The 12,748-nt window shown below is 45.5% G+C and overlaps 1 protein-coding gene across 1 annotated transcript in view; it reads left to right on the plus strand.

The window, feature by feature from the left end:
* Nucleotides 1-12,370, plus strand: part of N4BP1 (NEDD4 binding protein 1) — a 48,691-nt gene extending 36,321 nt beyond the window's left edge. The window contains exons 4-7 of the mRNA XM_068527626.1: nucleotides 1,571-1,667; nucleotides 3,810-3,917; nucleotides 5,622-5,729; nucleotides 7,555-12,370. Of these exons, the coding sequence (XP_068383727.1) occupies nucleotides 1,571-1,667; nucleotides 3,810-3,917; nucleotides 5,622-5,729; nucleotides 7,555-7,912 (671 nt within the window). The 3' untranslated portion in view covers nucleotides 7,913-12,370. The remainder of the gene's footprint in view (nucleotides 1-1,570; nucleotides 1,668-3,809; nucleotides 3,918-5,621; nucleotides 5,730-7,554) is intronic.
* Nucleotides 12,371-12,748: the final 378 nt, after the last annotated feature.

The following is a 12,748-nucleotide window of genomic DNA, read 5'->3' on the forward strand; positions in this document are numbered from 1 at the left end:
TGAGGCAAATTGATTTTTCCAGATTACTAATGAGGTATTTAATGAGTTGGCTTGTAATTGTAACACACACTACTTAGAATAGAGTCATGTGCCACAGCTTTAAAAACAAAACTGTAAATTCGTTGCACCCAGTAAAAAAAAAAATCAGTTGAAGAGTGTTACAGCATAAGAAATACTTGGGGGAAGGATGGAAAGTTAAATAGCTGTTTATATAGAAAGTTATATTAGACTTCATTATATATCACAAAAATTTTCTTTGACTTTCTAAAAAGTTGATTAAATATGTCTTTCTAGTAAGCTGGGTTTCTTCCTCTTTAAACAGTATTTTTGAAAATGGCCATTTGATAAATTCGGAACCCTCAAAGAGAATGTCTTTTTAACAGTCTGTTTAATAGCTTAATATAAGTCATTTATGTTAATTGTATGGTACTGCGTGGCTCACCTGCAGGCCACACACAAAAGATTTGAACTTATTATAGATCCTTAAATATTCCAGAGAAGCTTAAAGTGTTTTTGTTTCTTGGGTCGTAATAGGAAAACCAGTGAAAGGGCTATGCCAGGCAGCTTAACACATCAGATTACCTGGAAATAAAAGGTAGATTGGGAGGAGGAAGCGTGAGAACAGGACTCACCCAACACATTTACGACAGGAAGTAGAACTTAGTCACTGTTGAGGTGGAAATGGTAAAACCGCATTTCCCAAGTATCCCAGCTTGCCTCACTCAGGGGAATGTATTGGTCCTAACAGAAGGTACTTGAGAAATGAGGCAGATCCACTCATTTCAGTTATTTTTGCAGTAAGATCCCTGTAAGAGTCTTGTAAGCCTTATGTGCTGTGCATTTCTAGAATCATAAAGACACCATGTTTGGGCATTTCAGCTTAAGTCAGTGGTGAGTACCATTGTAGGGAATGTCGGTGTGGGGATCTTAGATTCTGAGCTTTTAGCTTCTTTTTTGCCCATTACTCGTGTGTGGCTTTGGCCCTCCTTTATCCTCTGTCACAACCCACTCCCGTGAAAATCAGTAAATATTTGTACAGATATCAGAGAGAGGTTAGATAGGATGCCAGCCAGAGGGAGATTTGACAGACTCTTGGAATAGGGACCAAGCAGGCCTTTCTTGGGATCGGGACAGAGCAGTTTGTCTGCTTCTACTGCCATCACTCTTCCTGTTCCCACCCCTGCCCTCCCTCCCAGGGACTCTTGCCCTTAACTCTCTTTGTCCTCTACTGCTTGTAATGTGGCTGTGAAAAAGTTCTTAATGGTAAGATCCATTAAACATAGGTTTATGGTTTACTCTTCTTAATTTAAGAAGCAAATGAGTTGAACAGTTTTAAGTTTAAAAAATAGCTAAAGTCAGTTTTTACGTTATATTTGTCTTAGTATATGTCTTGCTTGATTTTTTTTTTTTTTCCTTCCCAGTAAGTTAGTAAAATTGAGTCTTCTTGAGTCAATAGAAAAAAGGTTTCCCACAACTCTCCAGGTGAAACATTTGGGAGTGCTTTCATTTATTTAAATATCTGGGAAGATAGCCTTTTTCTGAATGTGTATTCAACTTATTCCATGAACAGAACAGCACTTCTTAACCCAGCTCCAGGAGCTCGGAATATTATCTTTAACTCCTGCACGGATGGTCTTTGGAGAAAGAATTGCTTCTCATGATGACAGGTATGAAAGGCTGGTTTCCCTTCTAAAGTGGGTGTGGGGTGGGGAGGAGCCAACCGCCTGCTCCAACCGGGCGGTGGGCGCACTTGACTCGGGTTTGAGAATTTTAACGTTTATGGTCATTAAGGTTATACATTCAGTGGTCTTTGCTGTATGGTTTAGGGAGATTACCAAAGAAGCTGTTGAGTTAGAATTTTTAATAAAACATGACTGAGAATCTATAAGTAAAAGCAGATATTGAGTTTGTAGTCTTTTTTGATACTTCCTGAAAGTAATGTTTGTCTTGTCTTAGTGTGGCAGCCTCGCGAGTGGTTTTCAAACATTTCCCTGTCTCCTCCTGGTTATACTTGGCCAGTGACTTAGTCTGTCATTGTGATGCCTGAGCCCTCAGTATTTCTTCCACATAATAGAACATGGTCTCAGCTGCCCCTCGTGTTATAGGAATAAGCTGCATTTCTTAGGTTGTTACGTTGCTCAGAGAGCAGGTGCTGAGATGACAAGTGTCTGAGAACCTAAACAGTGGCTGCCTGTTTTTTCCTCTCCTGCCCTCACCCTCTTTCTTTCACTCTGGCCTCTAGCACTTCAACCCCCTAGTGGTTTAGCCTCAGCGTTCTACCACAGTGCTCCCCCACATTGAAGACAGTGCTTAACTTGTAACCCAAGCTAGTGAGTGATGGTCAGATGGGTGAGAGATGAAAAGAGGGGCTTAGCAGGGGAAGGGGACTTGGGGTGACGGTGGACATTCAGCAGAACGTCCAAAGGGCCTTCTCACTGACAGCCCCTTACCCTTCACCAGGCTGGTATGAGAGACCAGATCTGATGGGGAGAGTCAGAGGTGGCATCAAGAAGAGTGTGGGAGGAGGCACCTTTGGGCCGGGGCGTAGGTGAGAAGGTACTGGGAGAGTGGGATGGAGGGCCCACCCTTGCTCCAGCTCTAAGATACTGGGTAGGGACCCTGGAGTGCTCAGGTGAAAAGGCAGGTTGGACCGCCAGGCTCGTGAAGAACCTTCAGATGCTCTAACGCTGCAGCTTCATTCTCACACCAGCAGAAATTGAGTGCATATGCAAGCGTGTAGGTTAGGCTTTTGCTTAATTTATATGGCTCTCTGGGTTTTTAGCAGTTGTATGTGTCCTGATTCACAGTACATGCACAGAAGCCCTTACTACCTATTTTTGTTAATACGTCTGGGCAGACATTACCACTTACAGTTCATGCCAGTTAGAAATAATTTAAGATACTTATTAATAAATCCAAAATGCTAAATCATATTTACTTACCAAGGTTTCCTAAGATTTCTGAAACTAATGAGGCTTGTTTTTTAATCTTCTTTTAAGTACTCACTACTATTAATAAAAGCAGTTGTTTGCACCTTTAATTCTAGTAGTGATTCTCTTATTTTATTGTTTCATTATCTTTGTCTACATTGCCTCAGGCAAATGCAGTCATCCTGACTAGGAGATAAAACTCATATATTATCCTCACAAATCTCTCATTAAGAGGGCTTGAACATGAATAATCTCCAACAATGAAATAGAATTCTCCTTAATATTTAATTCTTAAACTTTTTGATTAACCATGTATCTTTTCATAATTTGCATTTGAGTGGATCTATAACTTGGACTAAACTGAATGGCAGTTCTGGACGTCTCTTCTTAAGTCAGAGCAGAAAATGTGAATTTAGGCATTAAAAAAAAAATTGCGAGGCTGACTGTGTCAAGCAGCTCATCTTAGAACCAAAGTACCGTAGCTTAGCAACTTAAAAACCTAACAGTGATTTCACAGGCTTGTCAACTCTTATTCATTCTCTGCTCTAGTCCTCATGCATTATCTTATTACCACCCTTTATTGATAATACAGCTTCTCTAGAAAGATGTATAAATTATGGTTGAGATTATTTTGAAAAAGAGTTAGATTGTATGAAAACCAGATCTTCATTTATAATTAGTCTAGTAATTTCAGATGTTCAGTATTTCAGATTGATCTTCAGTTGACAAGGGCTTAACTTTTCTGCTTCCCAGCCTTGGTTAAATTCTTTGGTGATTTTCCTGTGAAGAGGAAATCCTTTTGTCTTCTTATAACACAGCTTCTCTGAGCCAGGGATGCCTGCCTGCTTGCCCGTTTTAACCACTCTTATATTACCATAGGTTTCTACTACACTTAGCGGACAAAACTGGTGGCATAATTGTAACAAATGATAACTTCAGAGAATTTGTGACTGAGTCAGCCTCTTGGAGAGAAATAATTACAAAAAGGTAATATTTTCTTCTTTGTCTTTGGTCAGAGATGTCTTCTGTTGTTTATTATTTGTTTTGCGTCAACCTTGGAAGCAGTGTAGGGGACCTAAAGTATCGTAAGACTATGCCCCAGTCCACAGGATGGCTGGCCCTTCTCAGTAAGTGGGAGGACTCAGCACAAAGCAGTAGCTCCAGCAGGTGATGTGGGAGCACGCTCTGGTGCCCACAGGTGTCTTCTAGAGATCAGTTTTCCCTGGCAGGAGGCAAGAGGCACATCTTTGTGGCACAGTTAACTCTCTGTTAACTGTGATGGAGCAGAAATGGCCACCTAACTTCACCTTGCCCTGATGCCGAGGGATACTTGAGCAAGGCATTGGGCCTCCTGACTTTACTCAATTATGAAATACGAAGGTTGGGGTTTAATGACAACTATGAGTTCATCAAGAGGGTAGGACCAAAATCAATATGCTGATGGGGTTTTCACTTTTGGGAGAGGAGAGAGTGTTTCTACTTTTTACTATCTGATGCTTTTCTTGAGCATTTTACCATCATTTTACCAAGTTTAGTCATCTGTATTGAAAACGTGTTGAATATCATCCAAAATAACCAAGTCAGGAGTTTGCAATCACTACTGTAAGTTTTTTGTTTGTAATGACACTCTGAATGTGTTCAGCTGCATTAAGATCAGTGAACACAAGCTTCCAGGACTTTCCATTAACAAGCATCGTCTGACAAGTTACTTAACGAAAAGCAGTAGTCTTATGGCAGTGCCAGGGATGAGTCATAAATGCCACAAATCTAAAAAACATAACTCAAGGCTGTGTATATCTAGTATGACTAGTGTATAACTAGTGTAACTACATACTTACCTCTTCAGGGGTTTCACAGTTGCCCCTTGTCTGATATTTATATTTTGTTGAATCATTGGAGGATTTTAGAAAATGATTCTTTGGTTCATCATTTTAGAAAATGATGCCCAGGTGAAAGTTAATTACTAATTGCATTTTGACTGTTAAAAAACTGTTGTTGATAGCTGAACTCAGAATTGGTCTTTGACCTGGGTACAGTTAACAAGCCATTAATCTTCTAGTATGTGTTTCTGTTGGATCTGTGCCCCGGGCTCATTGTCAGTATTTATTGGACACTCATCTGTGTATGCATGGAAGGTTTAAATGCAGTCAAGACTCAGTCACACACCAACCCATTGCCTTCAGAATTCATAAAACAAGGCAGAAACCAAAGTCCAAGCAGCAAACCAGTCATTTGGACTTTTTTCTTTTTTAAACATTTTTGTAGACTTGATAAATCATGCTCAACTGACCTTCAATATTTTTTCTTCATATACTGTTTCCCTTTTTTAAAAGAACATCAGTGGGTTTGCTTATGGACTCATTTATTCAAAAATTAAACCTTGGTTGAGCACCTGTTGTATTCTAAGCACCTGTTGTATCCTAAGACAGTCTTTCAGTCTTATTTTTCAAAGTTACATTGAAAGTCAGGAGAAGAAACTGCTTCCCAGGCCCAGATAAAAATCTGAAAGTCTTGCTAAGAAATGTGAGAGCCAATAGGGTAAAAGTTTCTTACTCTGTTGTATTGACCAATATTTGTATCCAAAAGAGAAATTAAAATGGTTTAATTGGGGTGTATTTGTTTTTTGCTTTAGGCAGTTAAGCAGTCTTTTAATTGTTTTCTCCAGCATTGTAATTGTTCTCCATGTTGTAGATTGCTCCAGTATACCTTTGTGGGGGACATATTTATGGTTCCTGATGATCCTCTGGGGAGAAGTGGACCTCGATTAGAAGAATTTCTTCGGAAGGAAGTCTTCCTTAGGTATTTCCTTTTCCAGATTGTCTTGCATTTACAAGTTTGTTTCAGTTCTTTGTGCTTCAGCGCGAGTGCTCTCTCTCTCTAAAGATTAAAAATGGCGTTTTATTTTTTAAAATAGCCTTAGATTTAGTGCTGGTGAAATATATGTGGAATGTCTCCCAAAGACCAAATCTTCACTTGTGGTCCTTTTGGTTTTAATCCCAGCAGAGGATGGGGAGCCAAACTTCCTGTAGGTCTAAGAAGACAAAGCAGATTTTGCTAGTGGTCACTTATTAGTGAATGCTGCTTCGGTTCATTGTGTGTGTCTGAATATCTTCTTTAAGTTCATTTTCCCAAGTCATTTGCTTTGACTATTTTATGCTTATATTAATTTATTTACTATTCAGGAATCACTGCCTGGGGAAGTGTTACTTTCTACCTCACTTAATAGAGAAGCCAGTATTCTTTATTAAACCGAAATTGATTTGATAGCTTAGGTTTTCATTGTTGTGGATTGGGGTTTTTTGTTTGTTTGTGTTTAAAGACATGTTGCTAGTGGTTGTTTCTGTTTTCAGAATTCTCAAGTAATGGACGCTGTTAACTAAAGTGTCCTGTGTGCCTAAGTGACAGATCATATTCCCCAGTGATAGACCTTTTCCCTTTTTTAAAGTAAAACAGGCTACATTTCTGTGTATTTCTCAGCAGATGTTTGCACAGGGCTGCTATGGAGGTCTAAACTGAAAGGAATCAGACAGCACAGCTCCCCCAGCTTTTTAAGGCAGTGAGACTATAGCTGATCCTTTCCATTTATAACAGGACCCTCTGGGGGGACGGGTGGTTCACACAGAGCTGTCTTCTGCACACAAGACCAGCACGATTTCAGCTCCCAGGTCTTGTGAATCATTTCTCTTTTGAGCCTTTGGGTTTCATTACACAGATGAGGACTTAGTTCCCAAAGGTCCTGCTTCTCTACCGACACCAAGAGAACGGCAGCCATTTTTAACACCTGTTGGATGTCCGTATGTCTCATTTTTCTTCCAGAAGTCTGAACTTGGAAATCCTCTGCTAGGCTTTAAGACCTGAGGCCTGTGTGCAAGCATCAAGGCCCATGGGTCAAACAATGGAAGGAGAGTTCTGGCTCCTTCTACAGCCTCAGCAGCCTGGCAGCAGGGTCAGTCCTGCCTGCTCACCTAATGGCTCTTCACAAAAGTGTTAACTAATTGAATAAGAAGTTAGTAATAGCTCCCCCCACAGAGGGACTGAGCTTTTGAAGTTGGGAAAAGTGTTCAGTCAGCCCCATTTCTCAGCTGCAAGGCAGAGTCAAGTGGGAGGCTTTTTAACAGTACGGACGCTGTATACACACTCACGTGCATTCAAGTTGTGGGCACCAACGTCTCGCTCAGACTTGGGGGGCTGGGGAGGCAGCCTCTCTGCCCAAAGTGGGTTCCTTTTTCTCAGCCCCATCAACCAGGCTCCACAGAGAATCAGAACCTGCAGGAGAGTAGGGCCCTGTTTCCAGTTCTTTTGAAAGCTTCCAGGTGATCCTGGTACACCGTGGTTTAGAGCCAAGCAGCTGGATAGGGTCAGTCCTCACAGCAGCAGGCCAGGGAGGTGGAGTCGCTCATGAAGAGCTAGCGTTCCCTGTGATGACTGGTCGGGAATTGGTGTCACTGGCATCCCCACGGGCCCCTCTGTGGAGAGCTGCCATCCCTGCCTTGGCTGCAGTCTTCTATCTTGCCTGCAGAGGCCAGAGAGCAGCTCCTTGCGCCTTGATGTCAGCAGCAGATGTTTAGACAGATTTCTTGTTTATCTCATAACCCAGCTCACCAGGACTTGCTTCCATTCACAGAGATATGCAGCCCCTACTCAGTGCCCTGCCAAACATGGGCATGTTTGACCCCAGCTTCAGAGTCCCTGGCACCCAGGCAGCCAGCACCAGCCACCAGCCTCCAGCCCGGATTCAGGGCACCCCACCCAGCCACTGGCTTCCTCAGCAACCCCGCTTCCCACTTTTGCCAAACCTTCCCAACATCCAGCAGAATCTGCCCATGCCAGCACAGAGATCTTCTGCGGAAACCAACGAGCTAAGGGAAGCCCTTCTGAAGATCTTCCCTGACTCAGAGCAAAGACTGAAAATCGACCAGATCTTGGCAGCTCATCCATACATGAAAGACCTGAACGCGCTTTCCGCCATGGTGTTGGACTGAAGGCCGTCGGGAACTGGGGCTCTGGGCTGAAGATGCACTCAAGCTAGTATCTGCACATGGCAGCAGGAAGTGACATAATGTGAAGAAGCCAATTTCCCAGTGGAAATGCTGTTGTAGTGTATAGAAAAAAAACAGATGTTTTGTGTATAAAAAAATCTGGGTTTTCAAAACCAGCTTTTTTCTATATATAAATTATGCTGCTATTACAGATTTAACATTTTCTGTAAAAGGAAAGTCTACATTTTCTGCCTGTTCAGAACTGTTTAATAGCAGTTACTCTTGAGTGTACTTAACATTTTTATGTTTTTTAAACTATTTTCCTTAACGCTGAAAATATTGACAAATGGATATGATTAGCCTTTCTAAATAAAAAAAAGAGTTGCTTTCTTAGGGAGAGCAAGACCTCTTATATTTTCTTGAGATGACTATGTCACATCCGCTAACGTGAAGTGTGTTCACCCCTCCCAGCCTCCTCTGCCCTCACCCCTGGAATTAGAGTCCCTAGGAGTTAATTTTGCTCCTCTGGGGTCTTTCATTGTAGCCATTTGTGAGAGTGAACAAGCGGTGCCACTAGATGGCACCTTGTACCTAGCCGTTGTTAATGGCCAGGGCAAAGTTACACGCACAGAGCATCCAGGCCGGAAGAAACTCGAGAGCTCACGCAGTCCAGCCCTTCCTCCCCTCCCGCCCTGCAGAAGAGGGAACTGAGGGTCGGAGTGCCCTCTGTCTGGACGCGCCCAAGTCCACAGCCGTGGACCGGATTCCTCGTCCTGGGCACAGACGCACTCAGCAGCCAGTCCCTGACTGACTCTAGAAGTCACATGTTAGCTTCTGAAGATACTAGTGGGATGTGAGGAAGTTTAGTGAAGAGCCCCATCATTATAGTACTTTTGTGTCCACAACCTTGGGAGACCCCCCCCCCCATGTGAAGTTTGTGCAGCTTTGCCAAAAAAATGGTTTTCTATTCTCAAGAATGACCCAAGCCACTAAATAGCATTAGTAGCTTCTGTGGGGACCCAGAGCCCCATATTTATTTTTCCTGTGTTTGTCTCTCTAGTGTCCTCCTCAGCTGCCCTTCCTGTCTGTGAGTCTTTCTCAGAACTGATATCTTAGTATTGTGTTTTCAGTGTTGCCTAAACTCTGTGTCAGTGAAATTCTTTTTCTGGATAATTAATTCCTAACATCTTTATTGTTCTCTGGACCTTCAAAGGGCTTCGTATTTTACACCTGTTCTCTCTCTAGGCTGCTCATGGTCAGTTTCACGTCTGCCTTGTAGATCACATCTCTCCCGGTCCCCAGAAACAGCTGCCGAGGACTCGGTGCTGGTTTGTGCTTCATGGTGAAGGGACTTAGTTGGCCATGAGCAGACCTAGGTGTCTCCCCCCGATGCTCCCTCCAGGCGTGTCTGACCCCCGCATCCCTCGAGGGGTGAGTCCAGAGTCCTCCAGGTGGCCAAACTCGTACTTCAATCATGTTTTCTCTTTGATGCCTTTAAGGTGCTTCCTACTGTGGAGCTGCTTGTCAGCAAGGGGGCAGGTTGCCCGAGTCACCCAGCTACGCACGTGGAGGTAGAAGACTCGAGGCAGGCCGGAAGGCGACATTAGTCCCAGCCCCTGTGCCTCACCTTCACAACTGGTGGTTTTTAAAACCAACAGCAGAGGTGTGAGGGCTGGGTCTTGCAGTGACTCTGACCTTTGGGGTCAGGGTTTTGTCCAGCAGCCTTGCCAATCCAGCACTTCTCCTGTTTCAGAGAAGGACCTAGAGGGCATACCTTGATTGCCAGGACTTAGCCACAGGTCTTCCTGGAAGGGGGCTGAGCCTCCACTGATGCCAGGTAGAGCTGGCTAGGCCTAGAGGTCAGGAGTTTTCTGGGCTCTAGAAGTGACTTGACCTTTGACCTATGAATTGTGTAAGCCTCTGTGATCTTCGTATTGTTTCTGAGAGCTCTACCTGCCCCTTTCCACTATCTCGGCTGCAGGAAGGAAGAACTTAGAAGACCGAGTGGGAGGAGTGTCCGAAAAGCATTACTTACTTACTTACCTTGGTAAATGAAACAATTCATGGTTCTTTCTGAAATCTATCAAGTTTAGTTAAATTTAATATTTTAAAATTCAATTTTCAAACCATTATTAAAAAAAGTCATTACTTGTTCTCAGGCTCCTCTTAATACTAGTGTTGATGCTATAAAATATTTCTTGATGGTCTACCTCCCATGGAAGAGTTCTAAACTACCTTGGGAGTGTCAGCGGCAGTGCTTCCTGTAACTCCTTGGGGCTGTAGGGGGCTGTCGTGTGCGGTGGCTCTGCATCCCGTATTCCGTGGCATTCCATGGAATGAATGAAGTAGGTGGCAGGGCAGAGGATGCCACCCTCATTCAGTAGACTGGTGTCTGATGCTCAGAGAGGTTGTCCAGGGTTAAAGAATTAAGTAGGTGGTGATGCTGAGTGATTCCTGGGCCTGCATTCTTCCCCAGGCCCCAGGCTGCCGCCTCTGGGAGAAGAAAGACTGGTTTGACCTTTCTGTCAAGTAGCCGGTGTTTGAGACCCTGTAGGCTGCCAGCTAGTAAAACAGTAAGAAGGCCTCTCAGCCATTCTGGCAGGCGTAGCGGGCCATGGCTGTGTCTCCAGGGACTCTGTGGGCCTGTTGCAACTTTTGGTGTCAGTGAGAGGAGGGATGGTTTTGCTTTATTGCCCAGGCTTATTGTGGCACGTGTGGAATATGATCCACGCATAGAAGCCCATGAGGCTCTGAGCGCACCCCGCCACCGCCAGGTCCGTGCCCCTCCCCCCAGGCACTGGGCCCCGGCGCCACCCCCTCTCAGGCCCAGCCTGCCTCCCACACACCTCTGAGACGCCGCGTCCTTTGGAGGTCCCTCCCCAGTTCCGCCTCCCCACCAGTCCTTCCATGTCCCCACCTGTCCTTCCGTCCGTCCGTCCATCCGTCCGCCCCTGGGCCCATCTCCTCTCATCTCCCCATGGTAGTTTGTTTGGTTAGTTACTCAGACTCCATTTCTGCATTATCTACCTCTCCATTATTCCCCACGTACTCCGGATCCTTGAGATTAAAATAACCTGATTTCCCTAAGGAACTCTGTTTGTTGCTACTTCCCCCCCACCCTTGCCACTCTTCACTCCCCTGTCTGCAAACTTGGCCTCCACCCCACGACGTGGGAATAGTCTAGGAAAGTCATCGGAGACCACCCAATTGCCAAATTCAGAGGCCTTTTCCCAATCCTTAATCTCCGTGTCCGCATTCAGTGGCCGTAGCATGACATCGTTGATCTTATTTCCCTATTTTCTGAGATTTCCCTCACTCCTAAACACTCTTCATTCCTCTTTCTTCTTTTACCTAAAGGCCAGTTCAACAGGTGGTTCTCAAACCTTGGACCAGCTATGGGACTCACGGCGGGGAGGGCAGCTATTAGTAAAAATGCAGATTGCCGGGCACTACCCCCAGAGATGTTTATGCAGTAGCTCTGGAGTAAAGCCTGGGAATCTGCAACTTCAGCAAGCTCCCTGGATGGTTCCCATGCAGGTGGCCCAGGGACCACATTTTGAGAAGCCCTCACGCTTAGGGGCCAGCACACTTCCCTGACTCCCACCGCCCCTCTTTGCAATGGCTTCCAGTCCCAGCTCCAGCCCTGCCCTTCACGAGTTCATTTCTAGCTCTACCTAGAAGCCCTGGGACATCCTCAGACCCACTGGCCCCCAGACCCTGGGCCTGCGTCTGTTCCTTGCTCTCCTTTCCCACCCCCCCACCACAAGATCTCCTTGTCCACCCTTGTCCCTTTTTGGCCACTGCCCCCAGTCATGCTCTCATGGCCTCCCCGTGGGCGTCAGCCTCTGACAAGTTAGCCCATCTCTCAGCTTTCCCCTCTCCCTCCCAGACTCCACAACCGCTAGATTTATCTTCTAAGAACACATTTCTGCACACCCCTCTTCTTGTTCAGTGATCAGTGGCTCTCTTGACCAGAGTGTCAAGTTCAGACCTCCCTGAGCTTAGTATCCTTGGCTGTCCACCTCCCAGTTGTACCTGACTGCCCACTTTGTATAGCCCACCTGCCCACTCCCTGCAGCCACCCAATTTCCTCTGTTACCTGTGGGCTCCCACCTCTGAGTGCATCTCTTCTCTGCTAGAAATGCCCTTTCTTCCAAACAGCTTCCCCGCTCAAAGGCCCAGCCCTGCGTCCTCTGTACCCTCGCCTAAAGCTTCTGACAGAAGCAGCCTCATGGTGTTCTGTGACCCCGTAGCACTTGTGTCTTGCTTTCGGCGCTTGCCACTCTGGCTGGTGTCACCGCAGCTGATTGTGTACCGTGTCTTACCTCCTTTTCTAGACTGTGAGCTCCTCGTGGGCAGGGCTGTCTGTGTTCACTCTCTGTATTTCCCACTGCGCCTAGCACAGTGCCTTGCACTTAATAGGTGCTGAATAAAGTCTGCTCAATTGAACTGGAGGATGGTGCCTTCTTGACGGCGGCATCTAGCAGCCAGCAAGGCCTTCGGAAATCAGATTCTCAGCAGTCACTCCCTGGAACCCACTACTCTCCATTCTCCCTTCACGTCAAGGCTCTAACACCACCTGGTCGAGGGATGGGCACCTGCCCCAGGCTGAGCCAAGCAGTGTGCTCTGACGTCCTGCCCACAGGTGGCCGGGACAGACACCTGGCCAAGCTAAGGCCAGTCAGGACCACTCCTTGGAATTGTCCCCTCTGGTGGTGGTGGGGGAGGCTACGGAGTGTCACACCCAGGTCTGTTGGAGGCTGCTTCCTGCCCTGGGTGGGGGGAGGAGCTGGTCTATAGTGGGAGAGAAGCAGAAGCATGACAGCATGATTCCTGGTG

Source organism: Eschrichtius robustus, chromosome 19 (genome assembly GCF_028021215.1).
Source record: "Eschrichtius robustus isolate mEscRob2 chromosome 19, mEscRob2.pri, whole genome shotgun sequence".
NCBI lineage: Eukaryota > Metazoa > Chordata > Mammalia > Artiodactyla > Eschrichtiidae > Eschrichtius > Eschrichtius robustus.